At 42.8% G+C, this 25908-nt stretch overlaps 1 protein-coding gene across 12 annotated transcripts in view; it reads left to right on the forward strand.

The window, feature by feature from the left end:
* SGIP1 (SH3GL interacting endocytic adaptor 1) overlaps positions 1 to 25908 on the forward strand; it is a 299844-nt gene that overhangs the window by 229138 nt on the left and 44798 nt on the right. For 7 of the 12 annotated variants that reach the window (XM_078156704.1, XM_078156693.1, XM_078156695.1 and 4 more), the window contains 4 exons: positions 2285 to 2359; positions 5490 to 5945; positions 15961 to 16091; positions 16536 to 16662. In XM_078156704.1, the coding sequence (XP_078012830.1) occupies positions 2285 to 2359; positions 5490 to 5945; positions 15961 to 16091; positions 16536 to 16662 (789 nt within the window). The remainder of the gene's footprint in view (positions 1 to 2284; positions 2360 to 5489; positions 5946 to 15960; positions 16092 to 16535; positions 16663 to 25908) is intronic. The other 5 variants (XM_078156699.1, XM_078156700.1, XM_078156701.1 and 2 more) reach the window with 1 other exon arrangement.

The following is a 25908-nucleotide window of genomic DNA, read 5'->3' on the forward strand; positions in this document are numbered from 1 at the left end:
TCCCATCTTTTAAAAATTAAAGATAATCTGGGAGAAGCCAGCAGCAGCTAGAGAAACAGGAAAGCCTTCATGTAGAAAGCAGTGCCTGAACTGAGTCTTGAACAAAGCAAGGAGTTCTGAGAAGTCAAGGTGAGGAGGGAGGGCACACCAGGCACACAGAACATCCAGTGCAGGGACATGGAGACGGAGGATGGCATGCCATACATGAGAAACAGACGTGTTCGGCTGAACTGCAGAGCACATAATTGAAGGGGAGGAAATTCAACTCAATAAGCATGTATTAAGCATTATGTGCCAGGCACTGTGTGAAGTGCTGGGGATACACAAAGGGAAAAAAGGCAGTCTCTGCCCCCATGGAGCTTACAATCTAATGGAAAATGTATAAAAAGGGGAAAAGGTAGCTTTGAGCTTTGGTTGTGAAGGGCAAACTAGGAAGCCCTGTCCTGAGTCAGTCAGTGGCCAAAGCAAGGCATGAGAGACTTATATAGGAAGGGGGAAGAGAAGCTGAATCATTCGTGGCAGCAGAAGAGTACCCATTTCACCCAGCTCAGAACAGTGTCTCGTATCACGCCTCGCTCAGGAGGAAGTAGACCACAAATGAACAGTGCAGTTTGGTAAAGATGCTCACTGAACTTTGGGATACCTTGAGAGGTTATTCTGAGCCTTTTGAGTCTGCCAAATATGGTAGGGGAACAGGGATGAGGGGGAAGGTTTCATCACAAGAGAGCAGGTGTGAGGTATTTGGTTTGACCCAAGATAGAGCGAATTTACATGTTGAACAATATTTTTCTTTGTTGCTGGGCCAGGGCATGGAGGGTCATACCTGCCTGTGGAAGGGAAGTCATCTGATATTTTTTGTGAATGTTAGCCATTGACTGGATGGCTCAAATGCCCACTCAAGGACCAGGCTGGGCCTTACTAAGTTGAGATCATTTTCCTTCTGCTTATGTATCCAGCTTTAACTGAATACCCTAAGGTTCTACTCTTTCAGCTGTACAGGTGCTTCATCCACTGTAGCCTGAAATCCCTCCATGCATTCAATGGTTTTCTGAGTTACTATGGCCGACTCTGTCCCTGGTAGCCATTCTCCAGGTGACCCTCTTAGCATTTAGCTGGGCTGGTTCACAAGTAGCAAGACAGGCCCTCCATCACCAGGCTTTTTCCTTTTAGCCTTTCCAACTTGGTAGAAACTTGCAGAGCCTTTGAGAGTGCAGGATCACCCCCCACGCCACAATGGGGCATCAGAGGGGAATGTCAGTGACTATATGTCACATGGAAAGTTACGAGGCTCTTCCAATTTACACCATAAATCAATAGCATACTTGAGAGCCTCCTTCCTATGCAGCCTTTTCTCCATCTTCTAGGAATATCTTCTCTGGTTGGTGAGTCCCTAGCCTGGACCACCATTTCAGGAGGTGCCCAGGGTGTCCATATTCACTTCACTCCTAGCTCCTCTCTCGACTCTCTGGACTTTTCTGCTCTGCCCCCTGAAACCCCCAGACCTTTATTAGCTTTCATTTTCCAGCTTCATTTTATGTATGGCTTTCCCTCATTAGAATGTAAGCCCCTTGAGGGGAGGGACTGTCCCTTTTGTGTGTATTCATATTCGCAGTGCTTAGAACAATGCCTGGCTCATAGTAAGCACATCATAAATGCTGTCTACCCTCTCTTCTCCATCCATTCTTCTTTTTAATAGTTAAATTAAAACTTGCTCTTAGAGCTACCCATGATAGGAAAGGGCTGCCTTGGAAGACAGTAGATTCCCCCACTACCAGAGGTCTTCAAGCAAAAGTATGGTGGGTACTAGCCACGTACGTTGTAGTGAGCATTCCTTTGGGGAGATGAGTTGAACTAGATGGTAATGAAGGGCCCTTCTAACTCTGAGTCTGGGATTAACCCAGCTGTGGAAAGTTCATGAGAAAACAAATGTGGAATAGGGCCTTTGGCCAGTCAGTCACCTACCAAAATGTGGTTCCTAGGGCCATCAGGGATCCAAGACCATCTGCAATGTTTCCTTGGCATTTGTGCACCCAACACTTTCCACTGACCTAATGTTGGCAGCCCTGATCTGGGAGGAAACAGACAAGGTCAACATCCTGAGCCTTCCCGTGTGAAATAATTCTGTGTTCTACCTTGAAACATTTACATTCGGGGACATCAGCTGCTTCTCTGTCTCTCCAAGGGAAAGAACGGGCTGGACATAAACCCATTTTTTGAGACAAAGTATACTGGTTTCCTGGGGCAGAAGCTGCTCACTAACAGCCTTCATCTTCTCTCTTCGCAGCACCTCCACCTTTGCCTCCTAAAAACGTACCAGCAACTCCATCCCGAACTGGCTCTCCTTTGACAGTGGGACCAGGTAAATTGAAAAGAGATATTTCTCATTTAAGAATAGAGAGTAATTAAGAACACTAGCTCTTTAAGAAATAAGCGTATGTTTTCTGGTTGTGTAGGAATGTCTAGGGTTTGACAAGGATGAATGTGTATACATTGGTTCAGTTCCATTATGTGTTTTGTCAACAAGGAATTGTACTTTATGCTTGGCTTTCCCACTCTACAGGAAATTGTATCTGCTTAAAAAATTAATGTTCTCCCTTTTCTTTCTGTTTTTGTTATCATCGGGCCATTTGAAAGAGAGAAGGGATGCCCTGATAATACTCACGAAAAATCTTTGTTCAAAAAAAGAGAGGAGGGAGCATGTTTTAATTTGGTGCCCAGTTTCCTTTGTTTTCATGTCAGTATTTTAAAATTTCATGAGGTCTCCTAAGACCCAGACTTTGTTTTCATTTTTCAAAAGCCAGTGAGATTGGTAGCAGACTTAAACCCGTCATGTGCAGATGGAGGTGGGATGTGCTCTGGGGATGGCTGAGCTCTCATGAAATGTGCATGGTAAAAGATTTTTTCCTCCAGTAGTTTTTGAAATAATTATATCTCAAAGCCAGCAGATCAGAGATGGCTGAAACATGACCAAGAGCAGGGGAGGCTGGAAGTCCTTGTAGTTCCCATGGCCAAAGCAGATCTATAGATCTCACCAACTTTAATCAATGCTGCGTATTCATGAGCGGTCTCTTGGGCCTTGGTGGATCGAACTCCCAGGTCGCAGCTGCTCCGTGTTATTCAGAGGCTTCTGTCAGCTTCCTCATTACAACCTGGTTTCCTTTGGGGCACTTTGTGCAGCCCACAGATTATATCAGCTAAAGAGCAGACCTTACATTGATCAGCAGGAACAATAAATCCAATCTGTGATAGGCTCCCTGACTGACTATTTCCTTGTGTTTCTCAGAAGGAAAAGTTTTTGCAACCCCATCCTTTCTCTTCCCTTTTTCCCTTCTTCCCCACTCCCTAAAATTCATGCAGCACATCCATACAGCAGTGTCCAGGAGACGGAATTATAAATGTCAAGGATTGTTGTCTGTTTATCTAAAGCATTAGAAGCTTGGAAAGAGTCATTCCTGTTAAAACTATTTAGAGCTTGAAGTTAGCAGGGCTAGCCTCTTAGTTTTACAGAGGAAAAGACTGAGGCTCAGAGGAGTTAAAGGTCACACACTGACTGAGTAGCAGAGCCAGGGTTGGATTCCAGGCCCTCTGGCCCCAAATCTAGTGTTTTCTCCATTTTTCCATACTACTGCCAAGGCTTACAGTTCCAGAGCTGTACAATGGATAAGAAATCAACCATCCTTTTTGTCAAGGTTCCATCTATGACCTCTGAAAGCTCATGAACACATCTTGGATGGGTCGCTCACAATATCAGATGGACCTTGGTTTTATCATTTGAAAATGAGGCCAAACTTCTGAGAAAACTGTTACTATTGACTTCTCAAGGAAGGAGTCGGGCATTGGAGTTTTATTTGGTCACTGTGTTGTCAGAAAAATAAAGAAATAAATTAAATTAAATAGATAGATGAGTGAATAAAGAAATGAGTAAATAAATAAAGCCAAGACGGATGGATGGGAGCCCAAATTTCAAATGAAAACATGAGCATTTCCCTCCATTGGCTTTTCATGGCTCCATTTGGTAACTGTCATTCTGTTCCCAGGTCAGACTTGCAGAGGAAAATAGGTAGTAAATGATTCTTGAATTTTTGCTTCATCAGTAGATGCTGCGTTTCCCATCTGAGGCGTAGGACTAGGCTAATATCCCTAGGCCTGGGAAATGTATGTTTTCAATATCATCAGGCCATCCCAGTCATTTACATGAACGTGTAAATGTCCCTTTGTGCTAACCTGGGACTTGCTGTGTCTGGTTCTGGCGTTTAGGTCTAGAGATCGTGGTTAATTAGGCTGCCGATCTTTAAATAACTGAGTGGAAGAGACTGTAGCATGACATGAGATGCCACGCGACCCATCTTTCGGTGTGAGGTGTGAGACTCAATTTGTAAACTGACCCAGGGGGGTTGGTTTTAGGAGTTGATGGCATAAAATCCTAGCCTTAGAGGTGGACCTTGAAGGTCGTCTGATTTAACCCCTACATTTTAGAGATGAAGAAACTGAAGCCCAGGGAGAAAATAAGTGGGCTGCCCAAGGTCACATGGGCAGTAAAAATAATCAATGTTTAAAAATCTAAAATGGATAAGATTTATATAGCACTTTAAATTTTACGAAATGTTATACAGATAGATGATTTCATTTGAGGGCCAAAATAACCCTTTCAGGTAGGTGCTAATATTATCCCCATTTTGCAGATGAGAAAATTGAGGCAGAGATTAAGTGACTTGCCCAGGGTCACACAGATCCTAAGGGTTAGAAAAGCCAATGAGCATTCTACTTATCAGTATGCACTCTCCTTGCAACGTACACATTTCTGTCAGTTGTATGGTCCAAGCCTCCCCCTGTGGGATGGGTTCCCATTCAGTCTACGTGGTTCTATCCAGAGTGTATAGAAGTTATCTCCAGGCCTAACAATGATGCCTTCCCAAGATGATGATACTGGTTCCATAAAGTATAGACACACTTCCTACTCTAAAGAAGGAAAGGGGTGGACAACTCATGGTGAAGATGATGCTTTTCCTGTGCCTTATTGTAAATATCACAGGGAAATAGGATGTCCAGGGGACAAGAGGTTGCCTGATAAGAGGCAAGGACCTCCCTCTTCCCCAGCCCCTCCCACCCTCTTCTTAAATCCATGGTTAGGAACATAAAATACAACCCCATTGATGTCACTGAAAAGAAACAGTACAGTGTAATGTATTCACTAGACACTGTAGAGAGCTGGTCTCAGAGTCAGGAAGACCCAGGTTCAAGCCTTGCCTCTGACACCTCTTGGCTATGTGACCCTGGACAGATCATTTAACTTCTCAAGTTTATGTTTTTAGGAGTGGTCCACGCTGATGAAATCACAAGTCTGATCTCTACCCCCAAAAAAGGTCAGGCTCAAGAAAATTTGGCCCCAGCTCTATTCTCCCAGGGCATAGGTAATTTTCCCCTACCCCACGTAGAAGATAGTGGTAAAACTCAATGTTAAAGTTTTAAACCAACTGCTTTGACCACAGGCAGTGAACAGACCATACCCGAGGTCAAAGGTGAGAAACTACCATCCATCAGTGATTTGGACAGCATTTTTGGCCCAGTTTTGTCCCCCAAGTCTGTGGTCGTTAACACGGAAGAAAAGTGGGTCAATTTTTCTGATGCATCCCCGGAACGGGTCACTCCAGAGTTGACTTCAAGGGAAAAGGTGGGGTCCCCACCGCTGGTGTCAGAAAACCCAACTGACTCCCCAGCTGCTGACCCTCCACGCAGCATTCCATCGCCACTTGATTTAGAAGAGGTTCAGAAGAAGTTTTCTGAGCAGACCCTTGGAAAAGATGATAACTTAGAAACAGTCGCATCTCCTAAAGATTTTGGGGTGGGCCAAAGAGCTACACCACCTCCCCCTCCACCACCCACCTACCGGACCGTGGTATCGTCACCCGGACCCAGCTCAGGCAGTGGGACGGGAACCGCCAGCGGTACGTTTGTCTGACTGTGTGCGTGTGCTCTCCGTGTGCTGGTGAGCTGCTATGCCTTCCATATTAGCAAGCCCCTGTTAGCACCCATTGGATACCTTTGGAGCATCAGACATTTTTTTTCATGCTTTTGGGTGGGGGTTGTACTGTGCCCCAGTGATATATCCATTTTGAGTGCCCTCCACCATGGTCCAGGTCAAGTTTATAAATATACTGTTCTCTCAACCCCATCTCAATTAGAGATCTGCCATCATAGAGCGTATACCTTCTCTGAGAAGTCACCAACTGCATCCCAAGAAACATCAAGGAAAGCTACAATTATCAGTGGGCACGATGTCTCACTGACAAATGGATGGTTTCCTTGACAGACAGACCACATAAGAATCTACATATTTCTTAATATTGGCATTGCTACTGTTTTTGTCAATAACCATGCTAGCTCCCATTTATGTAACACTGTTACATAAAGGGCTATTACATACATTCTCTTACGTGGTCCTCACAAATAACCTCTGAGGGTAAATATTTTAGGTATTTCACCCCATTTGACAGAGCTGGAAACTGAGGCTGAGAAGTCAAGATACTTGTCCTTGGTCATACAGCTGGTCAATGGTAGACTTGGAACTCAGACCCTTGGTCTTTTGATTCTCATCCTTCTTGTATTTTCCTAAACCAAGAAGGAAAATTTTTAAGGGAGAATTGAGGGAATGGGGATAGGACAGATGACTTATTTAACAGTTTTGCTTTTCAAGATACTCCCAAAAAAAAAAAAGATTTTCTCTGAGTATATAACAAGTAGTGATGGCAACTAAAAGTATATGACCAAGGGAAGAAAGTTCAACGTATGTGTAATCTATGAGACTCACATGCAAAATCTGGCATTGGATTGATCTGGGTTAAATTGTGGTTGTGGAGTTAAAAGAAAATTGCTTGTGGTTCCAAAACAGGAAAAAAAAAAGGAATTTGTTGTGCTTTTTCTGGAGATATCAGATTTTTTCTGATGCATATTTTCCACCTACCCCATTCCATTACTGCTTGAGCTTGGCTAGCTGGCCTCCGTGGCCTGTTTTGTGGCGTGTGTGCACGTGTGTGCTCAATATTGCTTGGTTCTGTATAGGAGTGCTCCCTCACAGAAGATGGCATGCTTTGTCATCTTTTGTAGTGTGTTCTAAAAGGCTAATTGTGTGTCTTAAGTTTTTAAGCCCCAGGGAGATTGGTGGCTGAGAGTGATCAGCGTGGTCTGTCCACTCAAATTCTAACATTTCAATGACCATTTCAGCTTCTTTTCATAGCGTATCTTTTCATACTCTTTCTGCTTACAAGCTCCTCGTTGCTGTAGAAGAAAAAAATAGAAGCAAAAAGGGTAAAAGTTCAGAGAAGAAAATCTCAGCTTGATAGAAGGAATGATAGATGAGCCAGAGAAGTAGGGGGTACATTGAGAGATGATGGGTGGTCCCTCATTGGAGTTCTTCAAGTAGAGACTGGTCTCTACTTGTCCACTTGTCCATGTGAATGATGGGACAAAGGAGGGTCTTAAGAGTTCAGGCATGAGTTAGAGAAGTCAGGCCCTGATATCCCTCCCCATCTCTGAGATTCTGAGATCAGGAGATCAGAAAGCAGCAGTAGCCGAGATGACTAGGGAAAAGAACTGGAAGTCCATTTTCCTCGTCAAAATCTACCCTAAAATGGGACTGTTTAGTTTATTAAAGTGAATAGGATCCTTTTTAGAGCATCATGGAATATCTCTATATACCACAGTAATAATTTTAGTTCTTTCAAGATTATAATAGCACTTTATCACATTCTCAATGCCATTAGAAATAGCAGTATTTTGCATTTATATAATAACTACCATTTGTATAGAGTTTTAAGATAAGCTTACTTATCTTAAATTTTATTTACTTATAATTGCTTTACTTATATTATCTCATTGGATCCTCATAATCTTGTGAAGTAAAGCCTATTATTATTTCCATTTTACAAATAATGAAACTGAGGTGGAAAAAGGGTAAATCATTTGCCCAGGGTCACACAGCTAGTGTCTGAGGCAGAATTCAAACTCAGGTCTTGGTGACTGCAAATCCAAAACTCTATCCACTATGCCACATAGCTGCCCACTTGCCTAAATGACTACCTCACAACTTTGAGGAACCTGTTGTGACCTGAGGGCTACAGGTTGGCCAACCCATTTAAAAACACAGAACAAATAACTGAGTATACAAATGGGAAGGCCAGGTTTTGTTCCATGCATTCCTGGAGCATTGTTCAGGGTCAGATTGACAGTCCCCTAAAGAGGCTCTTTACATGTTCCTGCCATTAGTCTAAAAAACATGTCGACTCCCTGATGTTGACTGGGGTAGGACTTTGGCCATCCTTCCATGGAAGAGTTTTGAAGTCCAGTCTTCCCTTTATTTTTTATCTGAAAAACTGTTACCATTAAAAAAAATATTGATTCTTAATCATTGAGCTGTATAAAAAAAAAACCCTACTCTGGTGCTATTAGGGGACAGCATTACTAAGTGGGATATTGAGCGGTGCCCATGAATAAATAAAACTTTGCTCCATTATCCCTTTAATTAAGTCCCAGTTTATTTGCTCCTTAATCTTTTATTGATGCAACATACATTGAGCTGGCAGAAATGTAAATTTTGAATTAAAGCAACAGGATGCAGACTCTCGTTTTAAAGACTGAGACACACACTGCCCAACGTTAGGACAATAATCGGGTGCATTCGATTTTACACACACACTTTTCCAACAACAATTAATTGAATGTCATTGTGTTTCTTTTGATTTCATCTCGCCTAACTCCACAGGAAGGTGAGGGGTGACAATAAGATGTAGAGAGCGCTGTCAGAGCTAGAAAAGGAAGCCATTCATACAAGCCTTCTGGGTAGAGAGAACTTTTACCAGAAGAAACTTGTTAATATTATTCTTATCTTTGGGCATAGTCCTACCTTGGTACTATGGGGATGGGAAAGAGAAGCTAGGCTCTTGAAGGCAGTACAAGCCAAGTGTAAGGTCTGCACGGATTGTTTCATTCTTTATCTTTGCATCCTTGATTACCTAGCACGTAATGGGTGCTTTATGAATGCTTGTTCATTGATTGGCAGGTTCCACCAAAGTAGAAAGGCTGTGAAGACAAGAGGCAGGCAGCATGGCATAGTGGATAGCATGCTAGACCCAGAGTCAGTAATACCTGCATTCAAATTCTACCTCTGATACATACTGCCTGCGCAAATCTCTGAACTCTCTCTGTCTCACTTTCCTCACCTGTAAAATGGAAGAGTTGGACCTGATGACATCTAAGCTCCCTTCTAGCTCTAAATCTGTGATACTATGACCTGGTGACAGACCATAGACCAGGGGTGGGGAACCTGCAGCCTGGAGGCCACATGTGGCCTTCTAGGTCCTTGGGTACAGCCTTTTGATTGAGTCTAAGACTTACAGAACAAATACTTTTATTAAGGACATTGGTTCTGTTAAGTTTGGATTCAGTCAAAGGTCTACACTTGAGGACCTAGAGGGCCACATGTGGCCTGGAGGCTGCAGGTTCCCCACCCCTGTCATAGACTCACCTTCAAGGACCATCCTAGTGAAATACTAAGAGACTCATTACCAGGCATACAAGGCGAGAAATTTCCTCTCACCTGAGAAACTCCTGAAGATATTCTACTAGAATACAGAGACAAAGGTTGGTGGAAGGAGCACCCTCACTGATACAATCATTTACCCTTAATCATCGAGCTCTTAAGACTTTAATCAATAGGCGTTGATTAAGTGCCTATTCCTGTGCTAGACATGGAGGAAGTATTACACAGACAAAACGGAAGCAGGCTGCCTGCAGGAAGCTTACATTCTACCAGGGGAGAGACAGAGGCACATCTCTAAAAACAGGCAAAATGAATAAAATGCAATTGGGGGGTGGAGGCTCCCCCAGCTAAGGGACATCAGCAAAGGCTTCATGTGGAAAGGGTGCCAGGATAGAGTCTTGAAGAAAAACAAATTTTATAGAATACATAGTATTATATCATATTAATATATATTATTAGTGATAGGGACTGGCCCCATGGTTTTGTTGGTACAAGGAATGGGATCCCAGGTGAAGAGCTTTTCTACCAATACAGGTTGGCATCTTCTCTGCAATGTATACTCTCAAAGAGTCACCTAGAGCACTAGAGCTGAAAGGCCTTGCCGAGGGTCTCAAAGTAGTATGCGTCACAGGTGAGACTTGAACTCAGGTCATCCTGGTTTTGAGGGCTGCTCCCTCCATCCACTGCACCATTCTGCCTACCATAGTAATTATTGTTAACAACTATTACTATTGCTGTTGTTATTAACACCAATTAATGTTGTTGCTATTCTTAACAATTATTATTAACAGCAATTATTACTGTTAAGAATAACTCACAAATATGTAAATCTCTAAAATTTGCAAAGAATTTTGCTCATCACAACCCTTTGAAATAGACAGTTTAAGCATTGACATCCCCATTTTACAGATAAGGAAACTGAGACTCAGAGAAGTTTATCAGGCTTACCCAGCTTGTGGCCAGATTTTATAAGTATGTGCTTTGAGCCTACTTCCATTTCTAGCAACTCCCCAGGGCAAATACTGACACTGTAGGGGAAAGAAATCTGGGAATGTGACAACTGGCCAATAGGAGGATTGCAATACATCCTCAGCACGTAAAGTATTTCATCCCCATCCTTCTTACCTGGTCTTTATCTGCACCACCACTGATTGTCTCAGATATCCATCACTGGAATGGATGGCTGGCTATCAGCAGCGGGGATGGGGTTCTCAGGGATTCCTGTCGAAATAAGGATTGGGATCCCAGGTCTTGGGATCTGAAGAACCATGTGCCAGCTAGAACAGGGATCTTTCTAAACCTATCAAAAGTCTCAGGCCTTCATTCATATTATAAAATAACCACCAAAATCTAATCAAGTGTAAAGACTGTCCTGGTTACTTTCTGAGAAGATTCTTAATAGTAAAGATACCACTGCAGGTAGAAGGTAAGGAAGGAACAGAAATAATAATATCCTCAGGTAGACTTAAAATATGAAAAATATGAAAAAAAAATGGAATTTCCAAGGAACATTCAAATTCTAATTCCATTTGAATGAATGGAAAAGCATTTAAGTGCTGTATGTCAAGCATTGTGCAAACACCAGTGATACCATAGTCCCTGCCCTCAGAGAACTTATACTGTATTAGAGGAAGACAACACTGAGAGGTCAGTGGTGTCCAAAATGGGCCTGGAATGGCAATGGGAAGTGGTGCCATGGTACGGTTGTCCAATGATTTCATTGATCTGGTGCAGGCAAGGTGGGAATGAGTAGAGGACTGGATGTGAATTCATCTAACCCCTCATATCTCACTGGCCCCAGACAATCCTTTACATCCCTTCTAGCTTTCCACCCCAGCTATCGTATTGCCATCTGTCCTAGCACTGTGTCCCCCAGACCTCGACCAAAGGGTACCCTTGTGAAATATTCCCCACAGTGCCCTAGCCTGCTCTGGCTCCATGAGAAAAGTCCTGATCTAGAAGTTTACTCTCACATACCCAAAGGGATCTATGAGCCCACCAATTTGGGCATTCCTTCTAGCAATGCAGATTACATCTTATCCATAAAATTTCCTACTGCTTCTAAAACAATTTCTTAATAACTTCATTCTTTTTTATTAATATATTAATATCCTACTTTGTGATTAACATGATATCTTACTTTGGAGGGGTACATTTTCTGAATCTCACAGCACCCTGTAAGGTACATATTCCAAGTATTATAAGCCCCATTTTACAGCTGAGGGAACTGAAGATACAGTGATTTACTCAGTCATACAGCTAATAAGTGTTTGGGTGGAGGGGCAGGGGATTGAACCCAGGTCTTCCTGACCCCAATTAATAACCTTGTTCTATGTTTCCCCAATAGTGAAATAGTAGGTCAGCTAAGGATGAAGGGATGAAGAGTGGGATTCAGGATCAGTCAAACTGTGTGCTTGTGTTTTTTTCTTTTCAATGGTTGCATTGGCATCCAGCCAACAAACAAGCCGTCTCATTGAGACCCAGCTTTCAGTGTTCTACAGGACTTTACTGAGATGCATTTTAAAATGTCACTATCTGGGGAGCATTTGAGAAAGGGCGGATAATTGAACTCCTTTTTTCTGGTGTGGTTTTGAAGTACCATTTCTTAAAAGAGAGAGAATGCATGGATGAATTCCCTTTTATTCTATAAAAACAGAATAGAAAGAAAGAAACAAAAATACCAAATTATGACCCCTCCTGACAAAGACTTTACAATTCATTCAATCCTTGTCTTTGTCTGTTGACTGTCAGCTGAAAACATTTGCTGCGTCAGATCAACCAATTACTGTAAAAGCCAAAGACAACTTTGCATCAGATGTTGGCAAATGTACTTGGAAAATTTGACCCGAATTTTCAGTCATTGGCCAGAGATAAGGACATGCAGGGTAGAGAAAGATGGAAAAGAAAGTGATTCAGGCCAGAAGCGGTGTGACACACCTGCAGTTGCTACTATTGGTCAGCCCCCAACCTCTTGAGCCAATCTTGGAGGTCGTGCAAATTGCCAACGTGAAAATTCACTGGTCTGTATTTGTGGGGGGAGTTTCTGATGACCCCAAATCTCTGGTCTGGCTCCATCACCCAATATAAGTTGTGACTCTATGCCAGGCACTGGGCCAGATGCAGATGGCACAAAGTCAACAATGAAACAACCCCTACCCTCAGGGAGTTTCCATTCTGTCAAGGCATATGTTAACAGAGATAATCTGTCTACGCCATAAGAAATTTGGGGGCTTAGCTTCAGAACATTTTTCTTAGTCTATGAAACTGGGCAATGAAGAATCAGTCTAGGAATCTCACAGACAGAGCCATAATTAGGACCAAATAATCAGGGTCGTGCCGCAGGGCGCCCAATTTAAAGAGAATGAAATGAGAGGAGCCACAGTCCTTCAGTAATATAGGGTCAAGAGAGCTTAGTGCAGTTAAATTACAGAACTGCCAGATTGGGGCTGGGACAACAAACAGTTCTCCCTAGGGGAGAGGCTTTTCCTCTTGTACCACAGAGAACATTACATCCGCTAGCACAGCAAACCACTTGCCCTTGGGATGAGCTGGTGGTCTTGCCCTAGACCTAGACACTCCTAGTTAAGGCTCTCATAATTATCATGGGATATTATCATGGAATAAGAATAATCGATGATAATAATTGACATGCATATGCAGCATGATGTAACAGATAAAGCCTGGATTTGGAGTCAGAAAGACTTGAATTCAAATCCATCACACATTTTTTGGCTATGTGACCCTAGGAAAGTTACTCTACCTGTTTAGTGTCCCAGCCTCTCACATGTAAAATGACCTCTGGGGCTCCTTCTCACTCTCCATCTATGGCTCTAGAACATAGTGTGATGTATGTATGACCCTGGCCCATGTACTTAACCCGTTAGTGCTGCAGACAACTCTCTGTAACCAGAAGTTACAAGGAAGGGGAAGATCTCAATTGTTAAAGATGTTGCTCCTTGTAGATATCCTGGCACCAATAATCCAGAAAAAAAATCCTTAATGCTTATATGGGGCATTAGAGTTTACAAAGCACTGTGCACATGGAGATGGGGCCATGGACACAGATTGTCGTGAAGATCAAATGCGTACATGTATGTGTACACGTGTTTTATGTGTTAATCATAAATATGTAAAGATTAAATTATATGCAAATCTCATGTGCGAATATATGTAAATATTAAATTATATGTAGATATCATGTGTAAATATGATGTGTAAATATTAAATTATAAATATGTAGATATTAAATTATATGTGAATATCGTGTGTAAATATAATGTGTAAATATTAAATTATACATATGTTAATATTAAATATTAAAAATTTTAGGTATTTGATCTTCACAATAATCCTATGAAACAGGCACTATTATTATCCAAATTTTATGGATAAGAAAACTGAAAAGGAGAGTGGGTCATAGGATCCTACGTTTGGAGTGATGAAGGACCTTAGAGGTCATTGAGTCCAACTCCTTCCCCATTTTACAGATGAGGAAACTAAAGGTTAAGTGACTTGCCCAGGGTCACATAGTAAGCATCTGAGTCAGGATTCGAACTCAGATATTCCCAATTAAAAGACTTGCCCCCTACTACATCAAACTGTATTTTGTCATATTTCTCTTGGGATGGCTTCATGCTTATTATGCCAACTAAAACTAGAAAATTCCAGGAGGTTTGGAACCGGGAAAGGGACCTTCTCTGAACCACATGAATGATTTAAGATGACTCAGCACATGAGATTGTTAGATGAGCCTTTTGGATAACCTGCAGGGGTGTGCTAGTAAATGTTTAACAACCAGCTCTTGGGGGGGCAGGGATGTATGCCCAATATGCTTTCACATTTGATCTGAACTATTAACATCTTCTCCATCATTTTCTAGACTCTAGAGAATCAACATGTCAATAAAGTGTAGCAGCTGCTTTATAGCATTTGTAAGTTTTAGAGGTATAAATGCTCTCACCACAAATTTAACAATCAGCTCTCTCAAGCCTGTATGAGCTGGCTCCAGTACACCCCTGCCCGCATCACACAGATGGGACTTAAAATACTCGGAATCCCCAACTACACAAATTCAAAGTGTGTGTCTGTGCACATCTCTGGCTTGCTGTATGCCTCCCCTTTTTCCTAATCGAATTGTCCTTGGCATCCCAAAAGGTAAATCCAATTAGAGCATGGCTGTTGGAGGAGAGAGGTGTCAGTTGATGGATTATCTCATGGACTGACTTTGTAATCAATCAATCAATCAATCATCTAAATCTGGGGTTACACATGTGTTCCTGGTATACAGAAACCTTGTCAGGGATATGGTGACTTTGATAAATAATGACTGCAGTGTCCTGTTGAAACGTTCCAGAAATTCCACAGCGATTTCCAGTCAATGAAGTTAAGAAATTTTTAATGTACCCTCAGAGAAGAAAAACTTATTAAGCTCTTTAATTTTTTTGTGACTTCCATGGTCAGTTCTAGCAATTCTGGAATATATTTTCTTTTGTTCGATTAAAGGGGCTTGGGCAGAGGGATATGGAAAGGTTTATGGAGAGGCAAGAAGTACAGGAACTGAAGGTTGGGAAGCCCGACCCTAGGTCAATATCATCATAGTGAAAGGTTGCAGAGGGTAGTGGACAGCAGACTAGCCTCAGAATCAGGCCAGCTTTGTGTGTGTAAATTTGTAGTCCAATGGTCAGGGTTCTCTAAAGTCCTAAGCTCATCATAAGCTCTAGTAGGTACCAGGCTGGATGAGAGGCTTGGGATGCCAATGGGGTGATGGTCAGTATCTCCTCTCCAGAGGCCAGCCCAGCTACATTCCAGAAAGGTCCTCACCAGCTTGGCCATGCCCTGGAGTAAGGATTTTTTCCATCCTGCGAAGCCTCAAAGACCCTGAACCCTCACCACACTGGGGGATATTGGCATCACTGGAGGGAATACCCATATGATGAGATCAGTGAAAGCAGAGGAGAACTAACTGAGCATGTGTGAACTGTATGTGTGGCAGAAAGGCCAGGTAGCCCCCAGCAAAAGAATTTTAACAAATGCTGTTCTGTCTGAAGAGAAAGCATAGGAGGAATTGCCCTGTACAAGGTTGATTATCTTTCATCTGAGCTCTGTGAGGTAGGTACTGTGATCATGCCCATTTGACAGATGAGAGCACTGAGGTTCAGTTCCTTCATGCTCCATTCCGGAAGAGGGTGGTGAGTTTCCCAGTTAGCCATCAACAACATGTGACTTTTGCCTTAAAAACACACCCATGACGGAGTTTGGAGCTTGGTGTTTGGTGTTGTGCTCTGCTTATGTGACAAGTAGCCTGCTGGGCTCTGGGGGCCAGGGACCGGGAAGGGCCTGCATGTAGGGAAGATGCTTGGCTGCTTGTTGGGGGAGGTGGGGATGTGTCTGTGCTGCCCAACCTAAAGATGCCTAATTGTTTTTAGGAGCATCATCCCCTGCCCGGCCCGCCACCCCATTGGCCCATGGCAGTAGCGGGACCACGCCACCACCTCCTCCTCCTCGGCCTCCATCTAGACCCAAGCTGCCTCCCGGGAAGCCCGGGATGGGAGACATGGTAGGTACCAATTTCCTTTTTCTTTTCTTAATCTTTGGTTTATCTCCATCAAAGGAGTAGCTGAAGGGGCTCAAACAGGGAGGTGAGAGTGGGCAAAACAAGGTGATTTAGGAAAAGAATGTCTGGAATTCTAATCTGACCATTAGTAGCATTTTTACAATGATATAACACAGAAATCCCTGGGAGAAATGGAGGCAGCAGGATGTAAGAAGGAGAGAGGTGAAGGAGGTACCCAACATCCTCTGGGTTGGACTAGATGTCAGGCAGAGATCCCTTCCAACTCCAGCATTGGGTGACATATTTAACTGCTATTGAAAGAGTAAGAGGTCAAGTTGCAAAATGTGGGGAAATGTCCAAGTGAATTATATTATAGGATGCTATTTCAAAGGAAATGCCATGATCTGTGAATATAACTTTTGGCCATTTTTCTTCCTGTTCCTACAGTCCAGACCTTTTAGCCCTCCCATACATTCTTCAAGTCCTCCTCCAATCGCACCCCTTGCTCGAGCAGAGAGCACGTCATCAATATCGTCCACCAACTCCCTGAGTGCAGCTACGACACCTACTGTTGGTAAAAAAAAAAACAAAACCAATCTCTCCTCTTTTCATCTCTCTGTAGGTTGGACTGGCTTACTTTTTCAACTCTGAAAGTCCCTGAGGCCCCTGGGTTCTGATCAAACTTGTCTTGCTGTGTGCATTGCCAATCTCATTTGATTCTTCCTTCTCAGCAAAGAAGGCAAAGTGTTTTAACCACCCCTGACCCTGGCAAGAAAAAAAAATACAAGAAAAAAATGGTGATAACTAATACTTGTACTTTGCAGGAATTTTCTTACCCTATCACGTGTAAAACTACTAATATTTTATTTTAAAAAATAGTACAAGTGTCCAAAGGTTCTATAATGTATATTTTATTTTCCATAACACTTACCTAAACATTCTTCATTTAGAAGAATATTTATTAAAATTCCAACAGTGTGTCCTGCTAGAAGTAACATTTGGAATCTTTTAAAAAAAATTTTTTTCCCATTCATTCTTACATAAGTTGTTCATCCTTCTGTGGATGGATGGTAGAAACTCTGGCATTCTGAGAATTAAGCACTTTCCTCTTTATGCCATTAAGTGTTATTGACACATCCTAGACTTGCTAAGAGACATGAATCCATTTCTGACACCATCATACATGTTGTTTGTGCTATGGATGGGATAGAGGCAAAGAGCTAGACAGTTTTCCCAAGTGTTTGATGTCCTGACTTTCCCTTGATCTGAGACTCTTCTCTCTTTCCAAAGCTAAGATTCTAGGAAGCCTCTTGGCCATCACTTGTTTCATCTGTTCCTCCACCTTCCTGGTTTTCCACATGCATGCTCTCATTTTCCCTTTGCCACAGAGCCACCGTGTCTCCTCATTGTTTTCCTATTCTCATTAAGATTCTTCTCCCTTTCCAACGTTTAAACCTCATTCTTTCTCTAGCCCTACATTTCGAATTTTATAGGCTAGCTTGAAAGCTCTGGAGTACTCTTGGCTCCTTTCCATTTTCCTTGGACCTGTGTCGTCTCAGCCCTGTTATCTAGCTGTTCTGCCTACATGCTACTTGCTCAATTGCTTCTCCCATCCATTTGCCCCCTTCCCACTCTTACCATCTTTTCTGACATCAGCTGTTCTACCCATTTCCATCTAATTTGCCTTGTTGGTTGGAGAGGAAGAGAAGGAGGGAACTGTCACTCAGAATGCCTACCCAGAGTAACCTCAGATTAACTGTCTGATGTAAAATTTAAGTGCAAGTCCTGGGGTTGGATTATGTCAAAAGTGCATACAATATGTTTCTATCATCCCTGCAGCAGGAACCCCAAAGTATACCAATCTGCTCTTATTCTCAATGTGGCCAGTTTTCCCTCTTTCAAAAACAACAGCAATGGACTGTGATGCTGTCGCCTTGCTTTATTTGCTGAGGAGTATTTGGATTGGATTTGGTTTCATTTCTAACTTTGAGCTTTTGCTTTGGTTTCCATTCTCTTCATGCATTCTTCACCACGTTCTTTATTTCCCCTTGCTGTGTACGAGTCACCTTATGGCAGCAAATTCACTCCTTATCAGCTGACTGACCATTCAGCAGCTCCTTGTAGAGCACAATCTCTCTGAAGAGAGAGAGGATGGGCTTGGACGACTTGGCAACGAGGGCCATATTAAGGATAAACAAAGCCCCACGCAAACTCCATTTCTTGTGGGTTTAATGACAAGAGTGGGTAAATTCGGAAGGTTTCCAGCAACGTTTCTGGAGGCAATGGGGACATGTTGGTGTGTGTATATGTGTATGTGTGTATGTGTGTGTGTCTGTTTTTCTTCTTACCCCTACAATCTTTCCCCGATATTGACTATGACAATGGAGCCAAAAGGGATGGAGTGAGAGAACCAAAGAGCAGAAAGCAGGTTAATTTGAGGGTGTGTTGTTTCAGATCCAGCCAAGAAAACTGGGCCAGTCTTTAAGAGCCACACAGATGAAGTATTTCTATCATGGGAGTCACGAAAGTGAAGTCCTAAAATGGAGGCTGTAGAGACAGGCTCTTTATTTGATGGTCTTTCCACATCTAATGGAGAAATACAAGCCCCTGTTTACACTCCAAAATGGCTGCATTTCCTGATGTTTATTGGATTTTGATAAAAATCTATTTATCTCATGCAAAGGACTGGGCTTTTTGTCCCATGGGGACGTAACTATGGAATCAGAGGTCTAGCACCACAAGAGCCCTCAGAGATCATTAAGTCCATCTCTCTTATTTTAGAGGAAACTGAGGCCCATTTGTCTCCAGAACCAGCATTCTTTCCACTATGCCACACACATAGCCTCCTAAACATAGAGTAAATGGGGCAATGGGTATACGATGCAAAGAGACAAACATCAATGAATGAATGAATCAATGAGTGAGCATTTATTAAGTACCTACTATGAGCCAAGCTATGCTAAATTCTTGGAATACAAATACAAAAGCAGAGATAATCTCTGTCTTCAAGGAACTTATATTCTAATGGAGGAAGCATTCTGGCAGGGGTATTTCAGTTTGGAAAATTACAGGGGTGGTAAATAGAGCAAAAAGGAAGTAGATATGAAGACATTTTTGTGAACAGTTAGAAGAATCCGAGCATAGAGGTAGCAGCCTCCTCCTTACTGGGTTCAACAAGAGCTGGACTTGTCAGGCAGAGGGAATTGTTGTCCAGGCAGGGGTAGATCTACACAGGTCTCTTCCGACCCCAAGAATCATAGCCTCTGAAATGGAATAATGAAATGAGAAAAACAATTCTGCTCTAAAAAGCTGGCCTCTCCTTCCAATAACCAACATTGCAACCCCAGTTCTCCTCCCAATATCTTGTGATCACGAATCATGTTCTTTCATAACCACTCCATGCGTATTGGTCACTAACGGTTTGGTCGGCGATTCCCCAGATCACCTCTCATGACTTCAGTGCCAAAAGATGGAGACTTTTATGGGTCCCTCTCATTGCTGGATCCTTATACATCCACAATTAAATCCAGTCCTCTTTCCAGGATTCTATGATAAATGAGCAGTCGTCATTTCCCAGGCTCAAAAAATCCTTCTTAGAAGTCACCTTAGATGTTATCCTGTCCTATCCCTTCTAGTGGTCCCCATAAGTTGTCATTCAGCCCCTAAATAAAAGTATTCCCATGATGATGAGCTCTTTTTTGGCATCAAAGGGAATATCCCAAGAATGTAAGTAAAAGTAATGTGTTCATTTGTTAGGAATTCATAGCCAGTTTCTAAGGTTGGATTTTGGCCATCTTCTCTGAAAGTTGGGATGCTTCCTCCCAATATTTTAGGTGAAGGTGGGGGTGAAGGTGAAGGAGGGACTCTAAATTGAATCACACTGCCGAAAAATTCACCGTGTTCTTTGTTTCTGGGTAGATATATTGTCTTGGCAAAGGAAGAAAAAGAATCTGTAATACCTATCTGGATGGTGCCAGTCAGGAATGCCAAAGGACTCTGAAATGAGACGTTAGCAACTAGCATTTATTAATTGTGAGAAAGTGAATCTTTCTTGGCTTATGCCTTATTTTTCCCCTAGCAATGGGGTCTCAGAAAAGGCTAACTCTGATTCTGGATCAGTGGGTAGGGATTTGAAAATGGATTCTTCACTGCAAGCTGAATTGCAGTTATTTCCTAGGCCAAGCATAAAAGACTGAACATGCACAGCACTTTTACTTTCCTGCTAAGGCAGGGACTACACCATATTTATCTTTGCATTTTTCAAGCAAGGGACAGCATGGAATGAGTAGAGAGCTGACCTTGAATCCAGAAAGACCTGGGTTCAAATCATACCTCTGAAACCTACTGGCTAGGTCTGTCAGAGCATTCCAAGCAACAATCTATGAGTTGCAAAGAAGATGCTGACCTTCATTGCTAGAGGGAGTTCCTCCCTGGGAGCTTCCCCACACTAATGAAATCACAGACCTAGCCCCAGTCCTTACCTCCTCAGTAACCTAGCTCAGTGCATTGCCCGCAGTAGCCCTTAATGAACTTTTGCCAAATGGATGGATAAAATCAAAACCATCCAGTTCTACATCCCTGAAGCTTCCTCCTTCACTGGGTCCTTCTGGAGCCTTCAGAAATCATCTCAAGGATCCTTTTCAACTCCTAGGGACCTACTTGCTTGTCATGTTGATTCTAAGAACAAGTAGAAATGTTTGAGTTTCCATGTGTCTAAAAAGATTGAAATTTAAAATCCAAAGAAATGGGGTCTACCTCCAAACTTTGATGCCCACCTGGGCAAATCACTCAACCTCGTTGGTAAGATGAGGGGGTTGGCCTAGGTAGTCCCTGAATCTCCTTCCAGTCTGGGATCTGGGATCCTGTAAGTAAGGTGTAGCCCCAGCCTGTCAACATCTGGTGGGCCAAAGGTGAGCACTATGGTCCTGGTCATTCTGGCAAGAGGGATGTAGTCGGCATTAATGCAATGGCCTTCCTCCCTCCTGGAGAATGGTGAGAGTTCTCCTCTGCCATGACCTCTGTTTGGGACAGAAGCCTGTCTACATTTGACTATGAACTAGTTGAGCAGAGGGTGATATGGAAGCTAAGAAACCCAATCCCACACTTAAGGCTGCATGAAGAGAGACATGAGATCCAGAACTAGGGGCCATAGGATCTTAGCTTCTTGAATCTATTGCTGGAGGGGACCTCACCCAATCTTCTCATTTCACAGATGAGCAAACTGAAGTCTGGTGAGGCTAAATTGAATTGCCTAACTTCACAAAGTCACACAGGTAGTGCTGGACCCCAGATCCTTTGCTTTCCAATCCTTCACTCTATCCAGAGGGTCACATTGGATGATATCTCTTGTCAGACTGCTTTTTAGATCATTCTCTTCTATTCTGGTTGCCACATTTTAGGAAGGATGTGGAAAGGAAGGAAAGTATCAGTGGACAGAGTGCTGGGCCTGGGGTCAGAAAGACCTGAGTTCAAATCCAGATTTAGTTACTTACTAGCTGTGTGACCATACGTCATTTAATCTCTGTCTGCCTCAGTTTCCTCATCTATACACTGAGGATAATAATAGCACCTACCTTCCAGGGTTGTTGTGAGGAGGAAAATGAGATATTTGTATAAAGTACCTGTACAAACTGTAAAGTTATAGAAGTGCCTGCTACTTTTGTTATTACCAAAAAGACAATGAGGATGTTGAGAGATGGTAGAGAGTTTTGAGTCCGTACTCTCTGAGAGTTAGGTAAAAGAACTGCGGGTGTTCAGATGGCAGAAGAAAAGAGTCAGGTGGGACATACTAGCTGTCTTTAGCTTTTTGGGGGGCAAAGGATGGAAGACTGCCTACATTTGACTATGAATTAGATGAATCAAGAGAATGACCTGGAAGCAAAGCACTGTAGATTTAGACTCCACTCAGACACGTAGTGGGCTCCCATGTAGAAGAAGGGTGATCTGTGTGGCCCCAGCTTTAAGCCTGATGTTGGTAAAAACAGTGAGTACTGTCCCTGGAGAGAATGAGCTACCTGGATCTTTGCTAGAGGTTTCAAGCAAAGGCTGGGTGACCACTGGCCATGTGTTTTGTAGGAGGAATTCTTGTTCAGATAGGAGGTAGACCAAGGCGGCCTCTGAGGTCCTTTCCGACTTGGGAATTCTTTGACCCTTTCAGCCAAACTCTAACAGTAACTATACTACTCCGTGGATATTCCCAGAGGTAAATTAACCTTGTGCTAACTACCAGGGTCCCATCTGGTGCAACTAAGGAATCATTTGCCCAAGAACTCAAAAGGCCCTGCAGAAATCCCCAAAGTGCCTGGACATATCCATGAAATTACCTCCCTACAGAAGTTAGTCACCCTCTTGCTGCATTTGAAGGCCATTCTAGATTAGTTTAAGCATTCTTACTTGGTCTTTGTGTTTATATGTAGAATTTAAAGCTTAGGAGATCTTCTAGAAAAAGATTTCATTTATAGAATATTCTCATGCCTCGTCTGGAGAAATCCAATGGTGGGTTTCTGGTTCACGCATAGGGCACATTCTTTTCCAATGTCTAGTCTAGTTTTAATTAATTTTGTACTTAGATGAGAAAAGCACAGGGGTCATACCAGGTTTAGGAAGCTGACTTCCATTAATCACCTACCTGAATTTGGGCCAGGGCTTCAATTTAGCGTACATCACCACCTCTGACACTGGTGTGTCAAGCTGCATGTCTGTCAGGAGCAAGGGCTGCTGGTGATGGATGGTGATGATGCTCAGGGGCCTATGATTGTGCCAAAACCATCACTCCCTGCTTGTCTATCTTAATTAATAGTGCTGAGGGGTAGAGAACATGGAGGACTGGGGAAGTTCCTGTTGATTGATTTTTTAAAAGGAAGCAAGTCAACACTAGGGGAAAACCAAGAAAACAATTAATAGGTAATTGCTACAAGGACCAAGCAAGCAAAAGGCAAAAGGGGACTTGTATGGTAAACAGAATCGTGAGAGTTCCTGTTTGCTTTGATGTAGCTAGCATCATTAAACAGTGCCGATGCTAGAAGGGATGTCACGAGCCTCGTTTTACGGGTGAGGAAACTGAGTTTAGGGTCATAGGTTTATAGATTTAGAGCGAGAAGCAAATTTAGAGATCTAATTCACTAATGACTTAGATAATCACAAATTAACATTGTGTGTATTGTATTACTTTTTCATTTCTTTTGTTAAACATTTCCCAATTACATTTTAATCTGAATTCAGGCCTACTCTGGAGTTTTACCTGCTGCTTGCCACTGAAGGGGCTGCAAGCTTGACACCTCTGATCTAGTCCAAGTCCCTTTTTACATAGGGGAAAACTGAGGCTCAGGCAATTTAAGTGACTTAGTATCATAGAGCTAGTGCTGGAAGGGACCCTCAGACTCATCTAGTCCTATGCCATCATATTACAGGTGAGGAAACTGAGACCCAGAAGGATTAAGTAGTTTGCCCAATGTCACACAGATAATAAATTACAAAGACAGAACTCAAACACATTTCTCACAGAAACACAGAGCATAGATTTAAAGGTGAGAGGGACCTTGCATCAAACCAGCTTCCTCACTTTACAGATAAGAAGACAGTGAAGGTGAAGGGTCCCCTTTGCCCAAGGTGCACACATTTAGTAAGTATCTGGAGCAGAATTCAAACTCAGGTCTTTCCAATCTCAAGTTCAATGTCCCAATTTCTATATCATGCTATCCCTCCTGATTTATGTCCAGGACCATTTCCACTATACCATGCCAGCTCTCTGAGCCATAGGGAAGGGAATCCTAAATATGCCAAAGGAAGACTTGATATGAAGTTTGCCTGAACATTGGTAAAACTGCGATTGTATAAATTTGGAACCTGACTCACAAAAGGGAAATCCTGAGAAGAGGGGACATTGTGTGGTAGGAAAAGAACTGGAGTCAGGAAGGACTGGGTTCAGACTTTCCTCTGACACATGCTAGTTGCATGACCATGGACAAGTTATTTAACCTCTCAGTGTCCCGAAGGAGCTCTCCAGTACTACCAGGTAGATATGACTTGTCATCTGTGTCATTGGAGAAGGTCCCCACACCCAGAATTCCCCACCCCATAATCTCACCACCCCCACCCCCAAATGGTGTGTGTATAAGAGGGGAGGGGAGGAATCCTTCAATCATAGGCTGAAACATGGAGAGGGCCCTTAGAAGGAATTTAATCCAATCTTTTCATTTTACTGATGAGGAAACTGAAGCCCAAAGAAATGAGAGGACCACCTAGTGAATGGCAGAGGCGGGAAATTCCAGTCCAGGTCCTCTGCCTTCAAATCCATGACTTTTTTCACAAATCCCATGGAGCCTCAGCCAAATCTCTCTCCCTCTCTCTTTTTTTTTTTTTTGCTTTAGTGTGCTTTATTGTGATGGATTTTTGTTGTCTCTAGTCATCTATCACTATATATCTATAGACACCTATAGATATATAGGTATAGATATGTCTGTGGGTGGGGGCATGTAATCGCATGCCAGACCGCCCTGGTGAGCTGTCAATACATAGCCTGATGTTCTTGTAGATGGGCATCTGTCTGACCACTTGGAATTACAGCAGAGCAGAAAAATACCCTGCCATCATAAGTCAACTATTCATGAGTCATCCCTTTAACAACCTGCTCTGGAAGTTGAAGTGATGTATATGGTGAGGCTGATGGACTTGTGTCAAGATTCAGAGGTGTGGAAACCAAACCATTTTTGTTTCCTTCAGCTTTAAAGAGAGTCGGGAAGCAGCCTCATTGAGTGTTGATCTTGTCAGCTCATGATTGGTCCCCTAGATCCCCACCACGTCCCAGTGACTTGTGTGTGTTTGTCTTTCCACGTGCACACTTCCTTGTGTTGTGTTGAGATGTGGTGTGTGTGGCTGGATTTCACTTGGGTTTGTGTTTTTTGTTTTGTTTTGTTTTTTTATTATTTCTCCCCCATTTCTTTATGTTCCCTTTGTTTCCGGTATCAGAAGATGATGTTTTTAATGGCAAGCTCCCTTCGTTTGAAAGGCACGGTGAAACGCCTGAAGGTATGGTGCCAGCCAAGAGACTCCCAGAAATCTCTGTCTGTCATGACCCAAGCCATTCTGTCATCCGAATGCCTACTACTTTCACGGACGTGCTCTCCACTCCATGAGTGTCCAGTGCCTCTCAGACACATTCTGCACTTACCTGTTTGCAAGTGGGGGCTAATGCCAACGTCTCTCTTTTTTCTTTTGTGAATTACAAAGCACCGTCTTGCATGGCAGTTTCTCAGTGAGGAGGCTGGAGAAACAGTGAGATGCTCTGGCTTTGTGAATTGACCAAGGAAGGAAGGAATAATTTAACTACCCAGGAGTTAGTGCAGGGATTTGTGTAGTTATTCCTGCAGTTTTTTGCCAAATACCTAAAGGGAATTTTGAGCTCATGTTATAGGGAGAAGGGATGGGAGGTGAAAGGCATCTGGACAGCTGTTAATTTGACATGTGCTCCTCCAATTTGATGATATCTAAAGGCAGATTTTAGCTACTCTTAAATTAAGTTGGTTTCTGTTCTCTTCACTAATATTTCTCTACAACCAGTTAAACACAGGAGGGGATGCTATTTGAGATGAACCGGGATGGCAATTGCTGGATGGGCTTGCCAAAACTAATGCAGTTAAAATATGCTAATACAGCTTGCATGGCCAGGATGCCTCCTCCTGCTCCGTGCACACCAGCAAGCCAGTGTCAAGCAGTCAACAACTCCCCCCTCCGTCCCTCGACTCTCCCATGGCTTTGCTTTTTGCTTTCTGCTCCCCTAATTCTCAAGGCAGTGGGAATTTCCAGGGCCTGTTTTCCTGCA

This window comes from Phascolarctos cinereus, unplaced genomic scaffold, assembly GCF_003287225.1.
Source record: "Phascolarctos cinereus isolate Bilbo 61053 unplaced genomic scaffold, phaCin_HiC Scaffold_5;HRSCAF=322, whole genome shotgun sequence".
Taxonomy (NCBI): Eukaryota; Metazoa; Chordata; class Mammalia; order Diprotodontia; family Phascolarctidae; genus Phascolarctos; species Phascolarctos cinereus.